Consider the following 21,723-nt stretch of genomic DNA (forward strand, 5'->3'; position numbering starts at 1 on the left):
CAGCATATTAAAAAGCCATTTTCTTAAAATCCCAGACTCTGGGTGGTTAGGAAGCCCACATTCTTTAACTTTCATGGCTAATGGTGCAGTTGACTTTTGAGTACCTCCTCTCAGGTGTGGCAGCATCACAAAGTTTTGAGTAGTAAACAAAACTGTGCAAGTGCTGATGGACTTAGGGTTGGGGTTTTTTTTTGAGAATTGAATATTCTAATATAATTTGCTGTATTTCCTCCTCTTATTCAAATCTCAAATTCACGTGCCTGTGGTCAAAACATCATTGTTGATATGGGCTTAATCAAAGGGTTCATCTCTATGAACAACATTAGTGTCAGGGTGATCACTTTGTTCTAAGTTGTACTATTAATGTGTATGCCTTGCCTTGGTGTGAAAGAGGTCTTATATGTGTATGGTTGAACTCCATAACTACGGTAGACCTCACATGCTTCACTCAGTAGTGGTGGTGCAAAGGCTGTGTTGCAGAGGAAAAACTAACATAGGGGAATACCACCAATACATGGTGCTTTATGAACCCCGTCCTGCTTAAAGGTCAAAATGCTGAGGTCTCCGAAACTCTGCTTCAGACTTCCTTCCAATACAAGGATGAAGAGCAGATGTAGGATTAGAAGTTTGAATGTGTATGTGTATACACATATACATACACCTGTGCATATATAAAATTGACAAACTGTTTGTATTGGTAAGTGCACAGCGTTGCATCCCCTTTAGACCAGCAGTATTGAACAGAGAGAAATGGCGGTGATGGGTACAAGTCTGCTGCTTCTGTTGCAGGTTAGACTGGACAGGCTCAAGGGCCACGGCAGCTGCTGAGCAGTCAGCGTGCAGGTGCTGGGTGGCAGAAAGGAACCTTGGGAGCAACCATTGAACCTGACATGTCTGAGTCAATTTGCACGTGTTGATTTATGTCCGTCTGAGTCAACTCTCAAGTGGTTTCTGGCAGAAGTGTGGGCACGTAAATGAGGCTAGTGGCTGTATGCTGTCAGTGAGGAGTATGGTGATTTTTTGAGGGATCCCAGATAATGATGTTATCAAGCTGTCTGTCAGAGTAACTGAAATCAGATGGTCTGCACTGAATAGTCAGTCAGATGATACCTGTATTTCCTGTTGGCCTTTCAACATGCAAAACTGTGGATGTTTCACATTTGAGATAAACAGAGAACTTTCCTCTTGTTGTTTTGTGCACCTGCATCCAGCTGTGTGACATGTGCTGCAGAATGCTGTGGGAGGTATGTGTGGGAAAGAGAGAGGGGACATGGCATTTTAATTGCCATACTTACAAATAAATATTAAGTCTGTGGTTTTCAAATTATCTGCCTACTATCAGTGGTCAACAAGACCATGGTGAATCATCCACAGGCAGTATGTGGAGCCTTTATTCTAAGGTACAAATATTCGTAGACATACATGCCACTTAGAGAAAATGTTGGGACTTGGTAGTGCTCTGCAACCTGAAAAGCATGGAAATTACTGTTCTTCATAAAGAACTAGAAAAACAAAAGGGAAGAACTTGAGGTCTAGGGAAAGAAATACAGTTTTAAAATATTTTTCAGGATAGATATTCAGCAACAAAGATGCAGAGTCACAGACTCACAGTGACTGTGTTTCTGCGTGAGGCCTAGAAAGCAGGAGTCAATTACAGGTACTTCCCTGTACCCCATCACCTCTTGTAGAGCCCCCTGGGGTCTGTCAAGTCCTTATTTCAAATGCCTGTATGCTTGGAGCTTCTCCCATTTTTTCAGTGCTTCCCTCTGGATTGTGGAAAGTAAATTACCAGTGTCACAAGGTACCTTGGCTGTATCTTGGAGATGTAACAGAATATAGGGGATGGAACCCTTACCATAGCTACAGTAGCCATCAAGGTTCACCAGGGTGTGGACCTTTTGCAGGGTCTGCTTTCATCTTTTCATCTGCCCCAAGGCTCCTCTTACATTACAAGGGCACAAGAAAGACCTTTTTTTAAAAAAAAAAAAAAAAAATGCATGTAAGAATCCATAAGGAGGAGCAGTAAGGCCTCCAGAATAAACTGACCATCAGTTGCAAGCTTTGTCACTGGGTTTGTTGGGTCTTTGCTGATAGTGAAGAAACAGTGAGACTAGGGATGCTTGGGCTGGCCTACCTCCCTGGAGCCTTTCTTTGGTTCCCAGTACCTCCTTTTTCAGCTTTCCTTTGCAGGGTGGGCTTCTCTCTTTGCCCCAGCTCCCTTTCCAGTTCCTTCACAGCTTTCCACTACAGTTCCTACTTGGGAATAGATCCTCCATTTTTTGGCCCTACTCTCATGCAACATTTTATGCCAGCTTATTGTATTTTCTCATATCTCAATCTGACACTCAACCTCTCTTCATTTGAGTTGGGAAGCTTATGGTGATTTGTGCTGGCCCTTGCCATGAGGGCAGGCTTTATCTAGAACATTCTGTTAATACCGTGTTTCTGGAGCAGGGGCACGTGTGACAAGAATATGGTGTTTTGGGTTGGTTTTTTTAACTCTTCCGCATGTCTTCCTAAACTTTGTATTGCAGTGTGAACATGCTCATCTCAAATTTCATAGACCTCTGCCTTTTTAAAACATTCATTGTGTCTGTGTGCAAAGGCTGTGCTCAAGCCTTGCAGATCTGACCCCTCTGATCGTGTGCCACCTGCCTGGAGAACGCATGCGGTTTTCCTGTGGGCACTACGCTGAGAAAGGCTCTACCTGGCATTGCAGAGAGGGACTGGGCACTGCCCAGGGGCTGCCTCACAGAAGCAGGAGGGAGAACCGGTCTGTCCCTGGGACTGCTGCTGTCCCACTGCTGCCACCTTTCTTATTTTCTGGCCTGTTTATTGTACTGTCTTGCATTGTCTTATGCTTTATCTTTTTGTTCTATTTGATTGAGCAGATTTGTAGGAGTAGGTCCCAAAATAAACAATTATGCTAAATTTGAGTTGGTTAGAATAGTGTCTGTATAACTTCTATGCTGTTTTGCGGCTCAGTGTTTAAACTCTTTGTGTTGTAATTCATTTCTGGGACTGTCTTCTAAATGCACTTATTTCTATATTTGAGAGAAGGTAATCACCAAATATTGATTCTAATCACCTCTTACTGGTTGTGGTTGAAAACATTTAATGTGTACTTGTAGTAAGTATAAGGACTTTTAGAATGAGAGTGACAAGAATGGAGTCAAAATCCTGCTACATAATTTAAAACGCTTTTCAGTTTTTGAAAATGTGATCCTTATCAACGGAAGAAATGGCAGGACAATGTTAAATTATAGGAGTGGTTTTGTGAATTCTGAGATTTGTTTCAGATTCTCTGTGCGCTTTTGGTCAGTACCCCACTATTACTTGTCAATTTAGCCATTGATGCAGAGGGTTTGACATTTAATGATTCACCTGCAAGTACTTTGAAGCTTTATTTTGGTATCCTTTTGATGTTAATATAATTGAAGTTTATGATTCTATTGTATACAAATAATAAATGTTTACCTCAAATGTATTTCATTAGGTTTTGTACTACAATCTGCTGTTTATTATAGTATTTTTGTTGTAGTGGGTATGTTTACTCTTTGAATTATTGTTTTCAGGAAAAAATGGAGTGCTGTCACTTGGAGAACAAAACTTACCTTTTAGCACATTTTCTGGATTTTACTCTTTATTGCAGAATTGCTTTGTGATTATTATTTTTTTTAAACTAAAAATAATTCAGAATTTTCATTTAAGTTTATCTTTTGTTAGCTTAGAGTTGGGTTTCCTTGTTGCATGTAGTTTCTAATCTATGTGCTAATAACGTTGGCATTTTGTAGTTTGTCATGTTTCCTTGCGGAAGTGTAATTTGACAGAATGCATGTAATGGCTGCATAGTTGTGCTTTATCTTGGTCAGACAAAGAGGCAAAATTTAAATTGCCAGACAGAAATGTTTTGAGGATCATGCAGTGATAAAGCTTTCTTATTTCCAGTAGATCATGCAGCAAAAGAGCCAGTGGAGGATACGGATCCAAGCACTCTTTCCTTAACAATGGTATGTGTTTCTGATCTAACACAGTTAAAATCATTTTAGCTCTCTACAGTTATGTAGTGCAGAAGTGAGGTAAAACATTCAAGATTAATTTAAACCATGCATATATATATATATATATGAGTTTGCTTATCCATATGATTGTATAAACAAATTTTAATTTACTAACCCTGTGCAATTAAAATGTGAATAAAAATACCAACAGGTACTTAAGCTGAATTGGATGTTATCAGCTGAGCTGTCCATGGGATAGCCTCTTGAGGCTATGACAGTACCATTTTTTTCATTTAAAAAAACCCAAACAACCAAGAAAGACTGGCGCTGACTTTCTTCTGTCTATATAGGTTGGAGGGATAAGAAAACCCACCTAAGGCTTAAAATTTCAGTTGTACTAAGTTGTTATTCCTTCGTGTACCTATTTTGTCTGGTGAGTTAGTCATGGAAAGGTAGGGCTTGACAACAGCACCTTACAGCAGGCATGGGTGAACCTAGGGAGAGACCAAACAGCGCGCTCTAGTGCTTGCTGGCAAACAGAGTAACAGCATTTATGACAAGCTTTTGTGTCTTAGGATACTAACTGTGCCAGTCTTATGCTGAAACAAGGAGTACATCGGGTAAAAGTAATATGAAATTCTGTGAAGTCTTTTAATAATTTTCCTTCTTAATGTTCCTATGGATTGTTTACCCTGGGGAAAAGTTACAGTGCTGTGGCAGCCCAACGAAGACTGCTGTCTAATGTAGTTATGTAAACAGATTGAAATGCATTGGTTTATTTTATGGATGGCAAGTGAGCAAGCTATTGCTTGGCCTTGATGTTTTCCCATTTTGAAGCTTTGCAACAGGGAGTCAGCAAGAAACTCTGAAAATTTCACTAGTACTTCAAATGCTGATCCTTCACTGGGATCCATTATTGCAGTCTGTGTATTTGTGCGTTTATGCCAAAGATACAGACTTCGTGATTCTTTTTGTGGACTGACTAAATTAGATGCTGTGTTTTGCTAAGAGGAGTTTTTAAAAGGTGGTGAAAAGTTGCTATGTTTGAGACAAATAAAAGTTTGTTTATTCCCACCCCCTTAAATTAAGATGTCTTTAATCTGCTTGGTTACAAGCTGCTATAAAAGCCATCCCTACTTTTACATCATGGTAGGGGTCATAGGGAAGATTTCAGGTACCATATTAAGTTATAACACGCCTGGAAATCCGCAGCTATCCCCTTAAACTCAGTAATAATAGTTTTCTATTGCATCTTAATCAGCTTTTTAATTATAGAAGGGAAAAATATTTTTTCCTTTCAGTACAGTAACATTTTAGTCAAAGCTTCTATCTGCTAAAAGAGCTTTTGGAGTCATCTCTCTTCCTGCTGGTGTGCATTGCCTTTTCTAGATTATTGTGCTACTTAAATGCAAAACTTCTTTCCCAATCTCTGCTTTTTCACTAAAAAGTAATACCTTTAAAAATACTGTGACAAGGCAGCAATCTCTATTACTTTTAGTAGCATCTCAGTTCCCGCATAAGAAGTGTCACTATGTCTCGATTGTAGACATATCAACTAATAGCAATTTAAGAGATACAACTATAATTATGCAGTTTTATATACTCTTTCTCCAGCACAATTAAGCTCAAAATAACAAACATCTGTGTCTCTTGCCTTTTTGTGACAGACTGAAAAATATCCTGTCCAAGACACAGGAGTACCTAAAGGTAAGTATTGTGAATTCTGTCTATTTGGGTATCATAGATCTGTGTTGTTATGTGCAATAAAACCATTGGTGTTATCCAACAGATTGAAATACTCTTACTTAGATGTTTATGTTTTAAATGTAGTATTGTCTTCTGTATATTTAAGGTCAATTTGGTGTGTATATATATATAACTTCTGAAATTTCCATCCAAAGTTCAGTTTTGATCTAAAATCAGTCTAAAACTACCATCAGAAGATCTTGATTCTCAATCTGGAAGGAAAATACAGTGGTGCCATCAAAAAACAATGTCCAGAGAACAGATGGTAGAGATGCAATAATGTTAGAAGGTGGCTTTGGGAGATTACCAGTGCCTTCACGTTATTGAAAATACAATCCAGAAATACCTTCCAGGTCTCTGGCCTCTGATTGCATTCTCAGCCCTATAACCAATTTAACTCTTCATGCCATCTTTTACCTTCAGCAGGTATTAATACCATTTACTTGGGAACCTAATATGGGTCCACTCTGCACAAGTTCCTGCCTCTCCTCGCTGAAAATAGTGAGGGAGTGCAAGTTCTGTATTGCACTGATGTCAAATACTTGGATTACACAGTGTGAATATCTGCCTTTTGGTTTCCTTAACATGTGGAGTGGGTTTTTTTTTTTGTCATCCCAGGCTTCACCATTGGCTTTGGTCCAGGGAATGCACTGGCAGGTGCTCAGTTGAGGAGCACTCTGCAGATAGTGTGTTCTCCATCCTGTGTTGCACAGCAGGTCTGCAGCGGGGACAGACACAGGAAACTGTGCAGAAGCTAGTCACAATGGAAAATTTGCTGAGGAGAGTCAACAATATACCACTAGGGTTAAAGAAAGGTTAGAGACTATTTTGGGGGCTTGAGGGAGGCAGACAGAGGAAATGAGCATCTTCTCAGAAGTACTGCTCAGTAGGGAAGGAGAATGTGGGATGAAAACTAATTTGAAATCATAAACTACTTTCTGTTTATTTGCAGGCAGGTGATTTGTTCCTTCAACATTGTTTATTAACACTAAAGCAATTTCTCTGTAACATTTTCCTCTATGTCCTGTTTTTTACTTCACCTGTGACATTAGGCCCCCCTCAAAATTAATTAGATAAATTCCTAAATTTCAAATTTGCCAAAGTTCTTTGTAATCTGAGATTGCATGTTTTAAATGTATTTAATTTAAAAAGGAAAGCAGAGAGGAAGGATAAATTTCAGCACATTCTGTAGAAAGGAAATTAACTTGGTTTAATTTTAGTTTCTGCTTCCTCTTGCTAACTGTAAAAAGATGTAAGTACTAATATAGCTCGACATTTCCCCTTTAGAGTTGAAAGTGATACAAATACCTCTTAATATTCTGTCCATTTCTATCATTTAATTTTCTTCAGAGAATGACTTTTCATAACTATTTCTATAAAAGTAAAGACTTAGAAATATGAAGCTGTGAGCTAAAAAGTGTTACAGATGTGCACGTCTGATTCTCTGTAACACAAAATTGTTTGCTTCAGATAGAATGTTTGAATAGACAGTACATTGGCCAGGGGTGAGGTGAGGGCTGTTTTGTTGGTTTTATGTGTCAATTAATTAATAGACCATTTTGGGGCCATAACTTTATTTAATAAAGTTCTGAACACCTTCTACCGAGTATGAATTAAAGGTGAGTTGAGGGAACTTTTTGTCTTGCAGGACTAGGCTTAATGTTTACATCATGTTTTGATTATAATTCTGCCTCCACTCAAATATAGAACAAATTTCACACATAATGTTTCCACACAAATTAAGTGGAATTTTGATGCCCGTACTCTGCATTTTCAGCCAGACTTTTAAAGATTTTTTTAATTATTAATCTGAATCTACGGTAATAAAGAATAAAGATGATCCTTATTAAACATTTACCCTTTTGGGAGTGGAATACTATTTGGCCTTAAGTTTCAACAGTCTTACAAAACCAGAAAAGAGGAAAATAATAATTTTGGGGTTTTTTTCTTGCAAGTGTGAGGATGAATTTTTTGATTCAGATCAATTTCTTGAGTGAGATAACAGAAAGAAGACATATTTCCTTATCTGATGATTCATAAAGATAATAGCTGTTCTTCAATGAGATCTTACCACTAAACAAACAACAAATGGAAATGTACCAGCACTACAAACTAGTCACCACTATGGAGAGTTCTTGTGTGTAAAATGTGTAGAATATAACGTCTCTTAAGCTCCTGTTAATGGCTGGTCAGCATCTGACCCAGGGGAATTATGCAAATGTTTTGCTGATGAGGAGCTTATTAATCACGCAGAGTGAAATTTGTCTGATTGCACAAGGTTCACAAAGGGCTTATGCATCCTTTTAGGGCTAAAGTGAAGCTTAAAAGGTAAATAGAGTTTGTGCTGTACTGCGTAGTGTTGTGATTTTCAGTGGACTCCCAGGGCAGGCGATAAACACACTTTGAAATAGATTCTTTCAGTGTTTCAGAAAACTGTGTGGTAGAGATAGGTAGGATGAGCCTAATTCACAAAGGGGCAGAATAAAAGGTAAATATTTATATAGTACATATTTCAACAATTTCTGTCAGTGTGATGAAAAAAGCAAAGCAAAAAGGATTATACTGACTTGTGACAGTTGTCTTCAGCCTATTTTGATGTATTGGTTCAGTTAATATTCTCTGGTCAGCTTTCTGAAAAAAAAACAACCCAACAACCCATGACTTCAAAAATAGTGTGGTGTTTGTTTAAAAAACAACTGCTGCCTTAATACCTGATCTCTGCAAGGATTATTTTTCTTTGCGCAGTAATGCTCTGCATGATTATTGCATTTTCTGCCAATTTAATATTTTGGGCTTTTAATCCAACATTTCCTAATGATTGGTCACGACATGGAGTTAAATTTTGTATGCTAGACATCTGTAACTTACGTTTGATAGTTTTACTATTTAAATTTGTATTGGATGGAACACCAGTGTTTCACAGTCTTTGTCTTAGCTGAGGAATACCTAACGGATCAAGTTACATTGGAAATTGCATCTGTGAACATCAAGACCCTTACATCAGATTCTGGCTTAATCCAACAGGTAAGAAAAATGATACCTGACTGTGAACTGAGTTATTGCTGCTGATTTAATAAGTATGTTAACAAATAAATATATTTTCAGACTATATCTGGAGAGCATGGAATTACTCAGTAAAACAGACCAGAAACAGGCTCTCTTTTCAAGAGTTCAGTGAAGTGAGTTTTGTGGAGAAGAGCAAAAGAAAGGTTATTTAATCATTAATGTGTACTTTGTAGTTTAAATAGGGTTTGATTCATGTGTAGATGCTCTGAAGAAGAGTCAACAAAGCATGAAGGCTTTGTCATGTATGCTCTGCCTCTTTCCTGCTGAAAATAGAGCCAGGGCAGAGAAAAAGTGAAGTAATAAGGAATCCTAGGTTTTAGACTCCTTGTGTTTTGCCCTTAGGGGGAGGTATTTGACTGTTCTGCTTTGAATTGGGGACACTGCTCTTCCTGTAGTGGAAACGTTCTCCACCATTGGTGAAGTCTTACGTTGCCATAGGGTGGGCAATGCTGAGTGACCCCCATGCTCCTTTCTTTCAAGTGAATGTTATTTGCTGAATTTCAAATTGATTCTCTTTGGGTTGAGCAGAAAACTTGAAGAGAAATGAATGAACATTTTCCAGTGAGATGAAGAATTAAAAGGAGTTCCTTGTGCCAGAATCCCAGCTGAATTTCATCAGAAACAAACATGGGTTTGGTATGCTTTTCACAGATGATGGAGGTAACCATCTCATTCCCATCATCTAGAAGAGAGCATTTATTGCCAGCTTAGAACCACTATGAAGATATTTCAGTGTATTAGAGTGTTAAAGGTTCTACAGAGCTGGAAAACCTTCTGCTTATCTTCAGATTGTCCATAGGTTTATGGCTTTGATTAGACCCGTAGAGGTTGACTGGATTTTAGTTGTGGGCAAAAAATTGCTTAACACCTTCATTTCATGGGCTGTAACACTATGTTGTCTTACTGCAATTACATTACAAGAAAGTGATCTTGAATAAACCTGAGCGCATTTGACTTGATAAAAGTGGATAATAACTGATCAGTAAAATCGCCAATTTTGAAAACAGATATATGGCACAGTAAATATCCCTGTTTGCTTTGTACTTTTTGCAGTACTAGCCACTCTAATTTTTTATCATGAGACGTGAGTATAGTGACATCTCTTGAAGTCATTTAGGTATTAGCTTTCACAATACAATTTAAACTTTTATGAATTCATAAAGTCTGGGAAATGTTACTGAAACTCAGGACAGCAGTTTAGCTATTGCAAACTAAGTGAACAGTATCCACTTTTTTTTTTTTTTTAAATGTGCTTGCTTGTTTCTTTTGAAACAGATCTCTGAGGAAGCTGAGCTGAGTTGGGTAGCTCCTGATTCTCCCAATGAGTTACCCTTCTGGGAATTTGCTCCTCAGGGCAACAGTAACTATAATCAGGATTTCCAGATTTAATTTTTCTTAAACTTTGGGTGCTTACATGTTGCCATGAAGGCCAAGTTCAGAGGAGACTTACGTGGTGCCAGTACAAAAATGACTACTAGATGATAATGGCAAAGATTATTTATTATTTATTGCAAGTGGTATGTGCAGTGTTAGATCTGTCTTGAGCAGAGACCAGACATTTTGTGGGGTGAATTAATGTTGCATATGTAATCTTGCAGTTTTCGGGGAATAAAGAAAAGCTGAAAACAGCATGCAAATTTTTCCTTTCCTAACAAAGTATTTAAATATTTTGGAGATAGTTTACCTTCTTTATAATTCGACTGTGAATGTATGCATGTTCACCACATCAACTGAAACTGCCTATATTCTATTTTTAGTGGATTTCTTAGTAAAGAAGGTGTAGCAGGTAGGAATAGAGTATCTCATTACATTATATCGTTACCCAGTTGACCTGTGTTTGCATGCACAGCTTGCAAAATGTTAAGAAGCCCACTGTGATAGCTTTGGAAGAGTGACACAATACAAAAAATCAACAATACTTTATTGCAGCTATCTAAGGGGAAAATCCCTGTCTGCTTTCATCTTTAAATCCTCAACAGAAGAAAGCTATTTCAGCTGGCTCCACACTCACATAGTTAAAGTAAGGGCAGCTGCAGTTTCCCCGCAGTCCCAGGATCAAGGTGCTGTCCTTCTGGTTTTTAGATGTTGCTCTCTAAGTAGTAGAATTGAAATGTTACGACGTGTGTTGCAGTCTCAAGCTGCTAAGTAATTTCATTATGTTTAATTAGCAGGCAAAAAGCCATGGAAGGAATGTTTACTTCAAACAGGAGGAGGGTTAGACATGAGCCAGCAGAAATGTTCAAGTCCACCTGTTGTCTAGAAAAGCTTCCTATGTATGTAAAGAAATTTGTAAAAAAAGCTCCTCCACTTTTCCCAGATCAATGAAACAATCCCTTACTGCTGCATGTTACAGGCAAAATTCATGTGGGGTTTTTTCATTACAAAGAATTTAAAAATCTTTTTAATCAAACCATATGAATTGTTGAGCAGCTGTTGAGGAATTAAGAACATATTATTCAAAACATGTGACCCCATAGCATATCATTAATAAAGGTGACATTATTCAGTGGATACAACCAACAGGGCAGTTTTGTGAGCCAAAGCATGAAAATGCTGCCTGAAAAGACTGCAAATTGTCAGTAATTTCTCAAAAGCAGATGTATTCCCTGCCTGACTTTACAAGTAGCTCAGGATTCTTATAAGTAATCTCCTGCCACTTGTAGATTAGGCAAATAGTTATTCTGGTGTTCAAATACATTGTTTTGATTTATGTTTGTTTTCTGCTTTGTAGCCAGAAGACAAAGACACACAAAACCATACTGACAAATCACTTTCAGGTAATATGTCAGTTTTACTGTTCTACGTATTTTATTTCTAGATTTTCTTTGAAAATACTTTATTAAAAACTGCTATTTGTCATAACTGAGAACTGCCTGGGTAATCAATGCTTCTGGAGCTCATTTTATTACCAGTGTCATTTACAGCTTTCTCTTTGTTCTAAAGGGGGTGGTGATCAATAATGCAGACCATATGAAATGTGTAAGTTGGGCTTTCCAAATGCATCTAGTACATCCCCCACCTTTGGAAGAAATGTGTAAACAGAGAGCAGAAGCTGGCAGTAGGCTGTGGGGGCTTATCCCATAATTGTATGAGCTCAGCTGGGGTTGGGGGTGTATGGATGATATACAGCCCTGTTAAGCTAACAGTGAACAACTGAGAATTTCCTGTTAGTAAAGAAGCTTGTGCTGTCATGTAGCATTAGGATAATGCAGTTAGGTGGGTGGGTCTTCATTTGCTCATCAGTATCTAACACAGGGAATCTTAGAAAAGAAAGATTCTTTGTAATGCTTTTGATAGTCTGCACATAGTATAGCACAACAAGCAGGTTGGTTCAGTTCTGTTTACCTACAACTGTGCCCTGTGTTTTCTTTACCCCTTCTTCCCTTCTTCTATTGGAGAATAAAACTTACTCTGGCACCCTTGCAAAGCAAAATAAGATGAAATTCAGATAGGGTGCTCTCCTGCCTGTTGAGTTCAGGCAGAACTTTGATTGAATTACATTCATTTTGCCTTGTTTGTATAACTAAATCTTGGTATGAGTGAAGCCAGCAAAGTGTCTCACTTCAGCAAGAGTTTAGGGTGCACAAGAACAGAATAGTTCACATGTATGTTTCTGTAGAGAACAGCTGCAAGGCCTGTGGAATACCTGTGAGCAAAGATGTCACCAGAACATGTTTCCCCTTAACAGGGAATCTAAGCATTTCTGTGAAGTTATGTGTCTGCAGCAGCGTTGTTGCTGCACGTCCTGACTTGTCGGAAACTTCAGAAGTTGTCTTTGGCCTGCTACAAAAGCAAGCTGATGAGCAACATTACAAAAATAACAATAGTCTGTTCTTCCCTTAAAACCAAAAAAACCCAAAGTGCATGCAGAAGCTACATTCAGCTGAGTTGCTTTTATCAGCACTAATATTCAGAATAAAAAAAAAAATCACAATTTGATGATCTTTCTGGGATTTTCACACGATCTGACAATAATTACTGCAAATGAAAAAAACAAAACAAAAAACCCAAACAAAAAAACCCCAACCTTAACAGATGCAGTTGTCTGCGTGAGTAGGTGGCACTGAGTACCAGATTTGCCCTTTGCCAGAGATATAGTTCAAGTCTCTTAGACCAGCACTGATCCACCACTTGTAAATTGTGTCACTGTTTTCTGTTGTTGTTTTTAATTAATCTTTTGATTAATATCCGTTTTCTTATTTTAGTGTCCCTTTTTTAAAGAGTTTCATCCCAAGTAGGAGCAGCTATTTCCCTATTTCAAGCTGTACAATGAGGCTGGAGGGCAGAATCTTTAGAAGGTGGTTCTAGGCTGCATCCATTATCTACTACTCTTTGGACACACCAAATTCTCCCTGCCTTCAAAAAGGAACAGGGAGAGTTAAGGTCATGTCTGCATCCAAGATGCTCAAACAATGGCCTACACCACTGCAATGTTAAAGGTCTTAGTATTTACCTAGAAGTATGGCTAGAACTGGTTTCTACATGTTTTTATGGGTTATTAATATATAATAATAACCTGACCTAGTGGAGGGTGTCCCCACCTATGGCAGGGGGCTTGGAACTAGATGATCTTTAAGGTCCCTTCCAACCCAAACCATTCCGTGATTCTATGGTATAATATAGTCTGATAGCACCACATTGTTCACAATGCTGGGGAGATACTGACTGTTGTGTGTGGGAGACCTCTAAATGGCAATTTTTGGTATTTGATGCAGGTTTTTATCACCACCTACTTCCAGCAACTTGGTATTTTTATTTTTCTCACACATGGAGGAGTGTGCACTTTATACCTTTCCATAATGTATATTTAAAATAAGTTTGTTTGGTAGAGCAGGGACAGCTTTTATTGTAAGAGGCCTTACAAAGCAAAGGAACATTTTCCACTTTTTCATTGTGTTAAAGTACTAGATGTTAGTTGTGTTTGCATCTGTCAGCAGAGATTCTCCTAGTGCAAATATTTCATGTTGTTATGAAGGCAGCAGCTCAGAAGTGCAAAACCTTTTCCTTCATCCCACAACATAGGTATACAAGATGCATATAATGTGCACGTAATCCTGTTGGTGATGTAAGGAGGGGTTATGGCAGATTTGAGGAAGCAACGTAGTTCCCAAAACCAAAAAAGAGGAATATCCCAGCTTACACGCTGGATTTAATTGCATGCCTTTTCTAGAAAAGCATAAATATGGTACTTTCGAAATTACTGTTCTTTTGATTATAGCCACTGAGCGTAGCGAAGAGACACGTCTTAGTTAATTTCATGAGTACTTCTTAAGGAAAGGCATTAACATGTCACTATTCTGACTTTTTCAGAAACAATTCACAGGAACAGAACACTCTTCAACCCTTTGTGCTTTTAACTTTTTATTCCCAGTGAAACCACAGCACTAGATCCTAACTTCTCCCCATGTAATGGTTTTCACTGCAGATCTCAAGAAAACCTGCAAGGAAAACGGCACCTGCTCCTTGTGCTTATTCCGTGCACCGACCATCAGTGACATGCTCAATGATGAGGACTTGTTGTACACAGTGAGGCTAAAGCTGGATCCCTGCCACCCAACAGTGAAAAACTGGAGAAATTTAGCAAGCAAGTGGGGGATGACTTATGATGAATTGTGTTTCCTTGAACAGAAGCCCCAAAGTCCCACCTTGGAGTTCTTGCTACGGAATAGTGACAGGACTGTGGAGCAGCTGATTGATCTCTGTAAATTTTATAAGAGAATTGATGTTGTGAAAGTGCTGCTGAAATGGGTGGAGGAGGAATGGCCTAAGAGAGGGAACAAAACTTACCAGAATGACTTCTAGGGCAAAGGAAGTTGTTAGTCCGTACGTGTTAAATGCTGGGACTAGCTGCCACTAATACATGGGAAGTTTCCCTTGCAAGAGAGAGAGCCTGTACTGACGGTTTGTATACTGTGTAAACTTTATGTACTGTATACACAAACATATGTTCTGTGCCCTCAGAGTTGCAAAGATAACCTTCCAAAAGTGGATGGAATAACGCAAGTTGTGTTCTTGACTCTACAAATGCCTTCAGTTTCTTTGCTGATGTTCATAGGCTTCCTAAGCAGAAGAGGAATGAAAAAGCCAGACCACTGATTTTACCGCAGCAGTTGTGAACCATGTCAGTTGTGTGCTGTTGCTATTGGGAAAGCCACAATTAGAAGGCAAGTCTCTTGGCCTCTAGGCCTTTCTGGCAGCCCTTCCACAATTTTATATGTTCTACCTAGTAGAAGATGAGGGGTTATTTTTTTTTCTTTGTGTTTTTTTTTAAATTTTTTTTAAGCTTTATGACACTGTTTTTGGCACAGGAACACCTCAGTGCTCCAAGCAGCAGTTTGGATTTGCATGTTACAATTGATTCAGTGTTTCAACATCACACTCAGGCAAATTAAGCTTTAAATCTCTTTTATAAACAAGAATTGATGTTAAACAAAATAATTATTTGCATACTTCTTCATCATAGGATATATATTTCTTACAGAAGAAATCATGCAATTCAGAGAGACTTTTCAGCCCATAACCACTAGGGACCAAAAAAAACAATTAAAATGCTTTATACCTAAAATTAGTTTCCAAAGTTCTGAAGAAAATACACACTGAGTGCACTTCCCTGTTTATCTCAAATGCCTCTCGCTTTGCAGCGTGAGCTGACAGTTAATGCCTCACCCACAGTATATCCGTAGTATTGACTATAACTTCCCTTTTCACAGGCTGTGGTTTTCTTTACAGTCCCATCGGCTGACCTAGTTTGTCCCACACCACAGTAGTTGCACACTTGCATGAAACTAGCACAAGTTTAAGTATTGACTGAAGCCACTCTAATGGGAAATTAACAGCTGAATTAATCTGCAGTCCAGGTGGATAGTTATTAAAGCACTTATAGGGGTTTAGACTGATGTTTCTCAAAGAATTTTGATACTCTGAATTATGCTGTTTACATTTTAAATATTTTAGAAATTGGTCTTTTTCCTACCATTCTTCTGTGTTCTAATGTTTAAAAAAAAATCCTGAAAAAATCTGTTACACAATACGATATATAAAATACTTATAGCTATAATGCCATACACAAAAACATTGTGACTTAAAAATACTTCTAGTTGTTACCCTTTCTAAAAGCATCTCAGGCAATACTAATATGTACATAGGTCTATATACCAAAGCACTGGTGAACAGTATGTCAAGATGTGGGGCAAAACTAGAATGGGGTACAGGCTGATGCACTGTTTACTTTTCTCGAGTAGAAATAACTTAAGAATTAGTAGCAAAGCTGAGGGAAGTCTAATGCTGTATACCGAGTTTCTTAATGTAAGAGAATGAAAAGGAACCTCTAGTGATACTATACTGTAGATACTGAGTGACATGGTTATGGAGGAGCTAGAAGTAAAGACTAACGTTTTCAATGTCAGGCACTAGTTCTGGGGTGATATAAATCAGCTTTATTTTAGTGACTTAAGAAGATGAAGATCTAGTTTAAAGGTGAAAAGAGTGACCTAAATTTGACGCTTGAATTAAAAGCTTGTGGAAGACTGGAATTTTTAATAACTCTTTTTTAAAAAACCATTCCTCAAAAAAGCTGCTACTCTTTAGAACAGGAAGTTTTCTAGCCCTATTTTAAAGGGGAAATTGTACTGCCTTATCTTGTTGGGGCTGCAGTTCAAATGTCTCATGTTGTTCTTCTAGGAACAGGCGTTTCCTGATAGATGTCTGTCAACAGGAGCGACTGTTTACAAGGGCATGTAGTGATAGGACAAGGGCTAATGGCTTTAAACTGAAAGATGGTAGACTTAGAGTAGCTATTAGGAAGAAATTCTTCCCTGTGAGGGTGGTGAGGCACTGGAACAGGTTGCCCAGAGAAGTTGTGGCTGCCCCCTCCCTGGAAGTGTTCAAGGCCAGGTTGGATGGGGCTTTGGGCAACGTGGTCTAGTGGAGGGTGTCCCTGCCCGCAGCAGGGGGGTTGGAACTAGAGGATCTTTGAGGTCCCTTCCAACCCAAACCATTCTATGATTCTATGAACTTTAACTTTTCCAAATAATCTTCTGTCTTTAGTTAGGATCTCTAGAATCAGCTTTGAGGACTACTGCCGTGGCTGGGCTGCCTGCTATTTTCACTTCCTACAGAGGCATCCACTGCGTACATGCAAATAGCTGTTAATGCCGCTTGTCCAACATAGTTCCCATACCTTGGGCCTACAATATGCATGATTTACAATCATGTGTCGTTGTGTTAAGTTGTTCTTCAGAGTGATAAGTGCTGGCATATATGCCAACAGCTTTTCTCCTCCATAACATAACATGGCTATATGTGTGTGGTATTATAGTATGCTCTGCTTTGGTAGATCCAGTCTAGGAAGGAGCTGGAGCCCTCACCTAAGACTCACAATGGGAACATGAAATGATGCAGCAGCATTTCTGAATCAAGATGTTCAACTGAAATCTATCTTGCTAAAACTTGTAAAATTTTGAAGAAACACTGTTGTCCCACGGAAATCAGTTCTGATCCCTTGAAGCTCTTGAAAAGTCAATGTCAGCTGCAAGGATTCATGTCTGATGGAAATAAAGCTGCTTCTGAGAGTTCATATGTGGATTCTGTACAAAGTCAGCACTGAAGGTTGAAAATGTTAGCCTTAAACTTCATCACACACTGGATTACTCATTAGTATACTTGAAATATTTTTTTCTCTTTGTATGGCATGAATTGAAATGTACACACTTTTTTAGTTTTATGTCTGTTTACAAGATATTGGGGTCTGAGTGTTCAGTTTATTCTTGTATCTTCTGTTATGTATACTGTTTTTAGAAGAAATATAGATTGTTGATGTTTGACTTATTGTATTTGTTTGTATTACAGCTAGGAAAACAGCTGTTTTCCTTCTCACCAGTCGCCTTGGAACTACTGAACTATCAACTAGTTGTGCTGTGTAAAACACAAACAAAAAAGCCCCCATCATATATACAAGACTCATGGCATCTTAAAGCACCTATGTTTGCAACAGATACTGCTGTTCAAGAAAGGAAGATGCATGTGTTTTATTTTTCCATACAAAAAATGAGTTAATTTTGATAAGATGATGAACAAAGATGTTTATCTAGAAACTTGCAGTGGAGTTACTAACTATAGAGAGGTATGAAACCTACACTGGGTGAACTTTTCCTGAATTAATAACCAATCTGATAATTAAGGTTAGAGAATCATGTGGACACTGAAAAGGCTCTATTAGACTATCAGTTTTGTTCCATTGTATCTTTCTCCTATTCCCGTATGAGACCTGCTCTCCATTCAGCGAGAGGCTCCCTTCTTTGGCTACCATCTCTGTGCCTGCAGGATAATCAGTGGCCCTTCCCACCCACTTTAGCTTCTATGAAGATGTCCAAACCACTATACTCTTCCATTCCTGCAGGTTTATCTAAGACATGGGGAGCCTAATAACTGTTCTGCAACCGCTAAGGTGCAGTCCTGTACTCCAGGAGCCCCTAGTTTTGCTGTCAGGTCAGCTAGGGGCATCCTCAACAACATGGTGACTGTGTTCAGTTGCCTTACTTGCTGCTTGCACTTCCCTTTGATCTGTGGAGAGGAATGCAAGATGGATTTGTGACTGTCCTTTGGAAGCCTACCATAAAAGATAGGGTAGTTAGCGTGGCCCGAGGTCCTCGCTTGGAAGTTGTACAGAAACTGTAAACCATACTTCTTCCTGAATCGCTACTGAATAACAAGGAGCTGTAGCTCAGCCTGGGCAGCACTTTGTTGTCTCAAACTGACTGCCTCCCACAGTTCCAAGTCAAGCTATGAGGAAGTGGAAAAAAAAAGTAAATTCTGCTTTACAGTGATTTAAATTAGGGTAACACTGTTGACTTGTGGCCAGACATAGTTGGAAATTATTTGTCAGCAGAAAGGTCAAAGAAAGTGCATGGCATTTATAATAATTTAAAGAGTAGCCTACTTCTGTAATTTTGCAGCATATCATGTTCTTCTGTCCATGAAAGAAAAGCAGTTAGTTATTCATAACTAATTTCAATATATCTTGTATGTCTTGAGTTTTGGGTCAATTTTGGACAGTAGGACAGAGCACCATTAAATGAGGACTTGGGCTTGTTGCCTGTTTTGACAGAAAAGTGCTTTTCCTAGCCCCTGAGCTCAGCTAGTCCTAACTGCATGGCTATGGTCAGTTGTTGGCCTTAGCTGGGTAGGGAAGGTATGGATCTACTGGTCAGACAGGCTGAATACAAGCAGTACTAAGAAGAATTTATTTGGAAAGGTGGAGTCTGTAGTATTTGCCTGAACCTTGGCCAAGGACTGGGATTGACTCTATCTTACAAGAAACTAATGGCAAAGAGGAGTTGACAGACTTGGGAAAGGCCTGCCTGTACCCTCTGTTGGGGACGATGAGGGGCAATTAACCAGCAGGGCAGACATACTACTTGGTTTGATCTCTGTATTTTACCTTTAAAATGGTGATTCTTGATTTCAAAGGCAAGTCATTGGGGTAAATGTATATTTGTTACTGTAGAAATGAGTCGCATGAGAATCTTAAATGTGAGAAAGATAAAGCAGTGCAAGTCTTGTTAGGATGGGATCAACAAGTTTGGCTTTGGCCTTTTTGAACTCTGACATGAGAGAGTATTGGTGTGTTGGGTTTGTTCAGGCTTTGTTTACTGGCCTTCACAGTGCTATGGAAATGACGATTAAAATTGGAGATGAGATGAGAAAGAGGTAGCTTCTGTCAGAAATAATTGGTGAGAAGTAATGTCTATGGTGTTAACTTTATCTTTCCTCTTCTGTATGTACAGAAATAGTTTCCTTGACTGAAAATCTTAGTTATTTACAGCTGCATCTTTCAACTTTTTTTTGAGAAAATTCCAGAAATAAGGCCAAATGTCTTAGTAACTGTTGTGGCTTAACCCGGCAGGCAGCTAAAACAACCACACAGCTGTTTGCTCACTCCCCCACCCTAGTGGGATGGAGGACAGAACTGAAAAAAAAGTAGAACTCGTGGGCTGAGATAAAAACAGTTTAATAGGACAGAAAAGGGAATAATTATAATAATGATAAAAGAATATATAAAACAAGTGATATACAACACAGTTGATCACCACCCAGAACAGATGCTCAGCTAGTTCCCAAGCTGAACTGCCTCCCAGCCAACTGCCCCAGTTATATACTGAGCATGACATTGTATGGTATGGAATATCCCTTTGGCCAGTTTGGGTCAGCTGCCTTGGCTGTTCCCCCTCCCAGCTTCTTGGGTGCCCCCCACCTTTTGTTGGCAGGGCAGTACGAGAAGCTGAGAAGTCCTTGACTGCTTGGCAGCAACTAAACCATCAATGTGTTATCAACATTATTCTCATCCTAAATCCAAAACATGGTACTATACCAGCTGCTATGAAGAAAATTAACTCTGTCCCAGCTGAAACCAGGACAGTAACTTTGATAATAAATGTGTTCTGTGTACAGCATGAGATAGATATGCAACTTTACCCACCTGAAGGTGCTTTTTTTTATTATTATGAGTTTGTTTCAAAATTACCCAATATTTAGTTTGGGAATGCTTTTTGTCTCCAAAAATAGCCAAAGTTTCATGTTGTTGATGGCATAAAACACATTTAAACAACAAAGAAGTTCCTTAACAGGAAGAGGTAGGATAAGAATAAGAAAGGGACACCCAAATCCTTACACTAGCAACAATATCTTGAGTCTAAGCTGAGGATTTTTTTTCATGTTTGTGCCCAATACATGTGAGCTTCCCCTACTCCTCTCAGGCTTCAGTTCAGTCACAATCCCATAAATAGCTTATTAGATTTTTGTTTGTCCTAATTTACTTTTGTCTCTACTTTCTCTGAAGCTGAGGAGTTCACCAATGCAAAGGTCTCTTAAAAGCCTGATGCTGTCTAACCATCGGAAAACACCTACCATCTCGTGGTGAAAGGTGATACTACAGCCCTCTCGCTTCCTCTTTTGAAAATGCAGCAACGCTGAGGGCACCTGAGCCCATCTCTAACCGCAGTGACCCACCAGGGAGATCCAAAGGCAACTGCAGTGAGGATGATGGCGTAGCTAAGATGTAAAGGTGTAGTCCTAGGGGTCTTGGGTTTGGTCACAGTCTGTAGTTTGAGGAACATCGCACAGTGTTTTGTTCCGCGCAGATGCGCGATGTTGCTTGTTTTTTATCTCCCTAGGTAGGTAGGGACTGACCACCATGTTTGTGTAGACCATTGCACAATCATCTTTGGGTGGGGAAGGGGGGAGGCAGACAGGGCAGGCATTAGGCGCAGGTTTGCTCTAGTATCTGTTGCAATGTGAATGAAGAAGTGATCACAACTACTTTCAGAATCCTAGAGTGTTGTGTCACTTATTTATGAAAGAAGGGGCAAGTATGTTTAAGGGTTATATGGCCTATAAATGGTTTTCAAAAGGACCGGTGACTTCTCTGTAACTTGTTTGTTCTTTAGCCCTCTGATCTGTATCTTGTTTGGTCTTACGCTTCTCTGCAACATTTTACTTCAAAAGCAGGCATTGCAACAAAAAAATAGACTACTTACTAGTTTCTGAAGTAGCAGTAGCACTTTAAGCTTTTGAATGGGTAAGCACATTAAAAAAAAACCCTAACTTTTTATTTTGTTCCCTGTGATTTGTAAGATTTGTGCATTTAGGCTTGAAACTGAAAACTGGAAGATCTGAATGATCACTGGAGCCAAGTATTGACACATCAAGGAAGAGTTATGGAAGGCCGCTGATTAACTTGTAACTAAGTAACAGCTGAATCAGCTGGGCTCTGAACTGTTAATATTGGTGTACCAAGAAGTGGTGACTCATGTCAGCGTTGGTGGATAAGGGAAGGGCAACTAATGTCATCTACCTGGACTTGTGCAAGGCATTTGACACTGTCCCGCACGACATCCTTGTCTCTAAATTGGAG

The 21,723-nt window shown here is 38.9% G+C and overlaps 1 protein-coding gene and 1 long non-coding RNA gene across 10 annotated transcripts in view; one reads left to right on the forward strand and one right to left on the reverse strand.

Annotated features, from left to right (window-relative positions):
• The window catches only part of EDARADD (EDAR associated via death domain), a 32,596-nt gene that overhangs the window by 5,192 nt on the left and 5,681 nt on the right, over positions 1–21,723 (forward strand). For 2 of the 9 annotated variants that reach the window (XM_054822778.1, XM_054822769.1), the window contains exons 2-8: positions 3,949–4,010; positions 5,669–5,708; positions 8,671–8,771; positions 11,545–11,590; positions 14,239–14,981; positions 17,665–17,934; positions 20,650–20,786. In XM_054822778.1, coding sequence (XP_054678753.1) covers positions 4,008–4,010; positions 5,669–5,708; positions 8,671–8,771; positions 11,545–11,590; positions 14,239–14,615 — 567 coding nt within the window. In that variant the 5' untranslated portion in view covers positions 3,949–4,007 and the 3' untranslated portion in view covers positions 14,616–14,981; positions 17,665–17,934; positions 20,650–20,786. Of the gene's footprint in view, positions 1–3,948; positions 4,011–5,668; positions 5,709–8,670; positions 8,772–11,544; positions 11,591–14,238; positions 17,633–17,664; positions 17,935–20,649; positions 20,787–21,443; positions 21,583–21,723 lie in introns of those variants that run through there. The other 7 variants (XM_054822773.1, XM_054822775.1, XM_054822771.1 and 4 more) reach the window with 7 other exon arrangements.
• Positions 296–8,689, reverse strand: LOC129205370 (uncharacterized). Its single transcript, XR_008576705.1, has 3 exons — positions 8,315–8,689; positions 1,856–1,968; positions 296–1,766 (listed from the first exon to the last, which is right to left on the reverse strand). It is a non-coding gene; the product is annotated as an uncharacterized LOC129205370 (long non-coding RNA).

This window comes from Grus americana, chromosome 3 (genome assembly GCF_028858705.1).
Source record: "Grus americana isolate bGruAme1 chromosome 3, bGruAme1.mat, whole genome shotgun sequence".
NCBI classification, from domain to species: Eukaryota; Metazoa; Chordata; class Aves; order Gruiformes; family Gruidae; genus Grus; species Grus americana.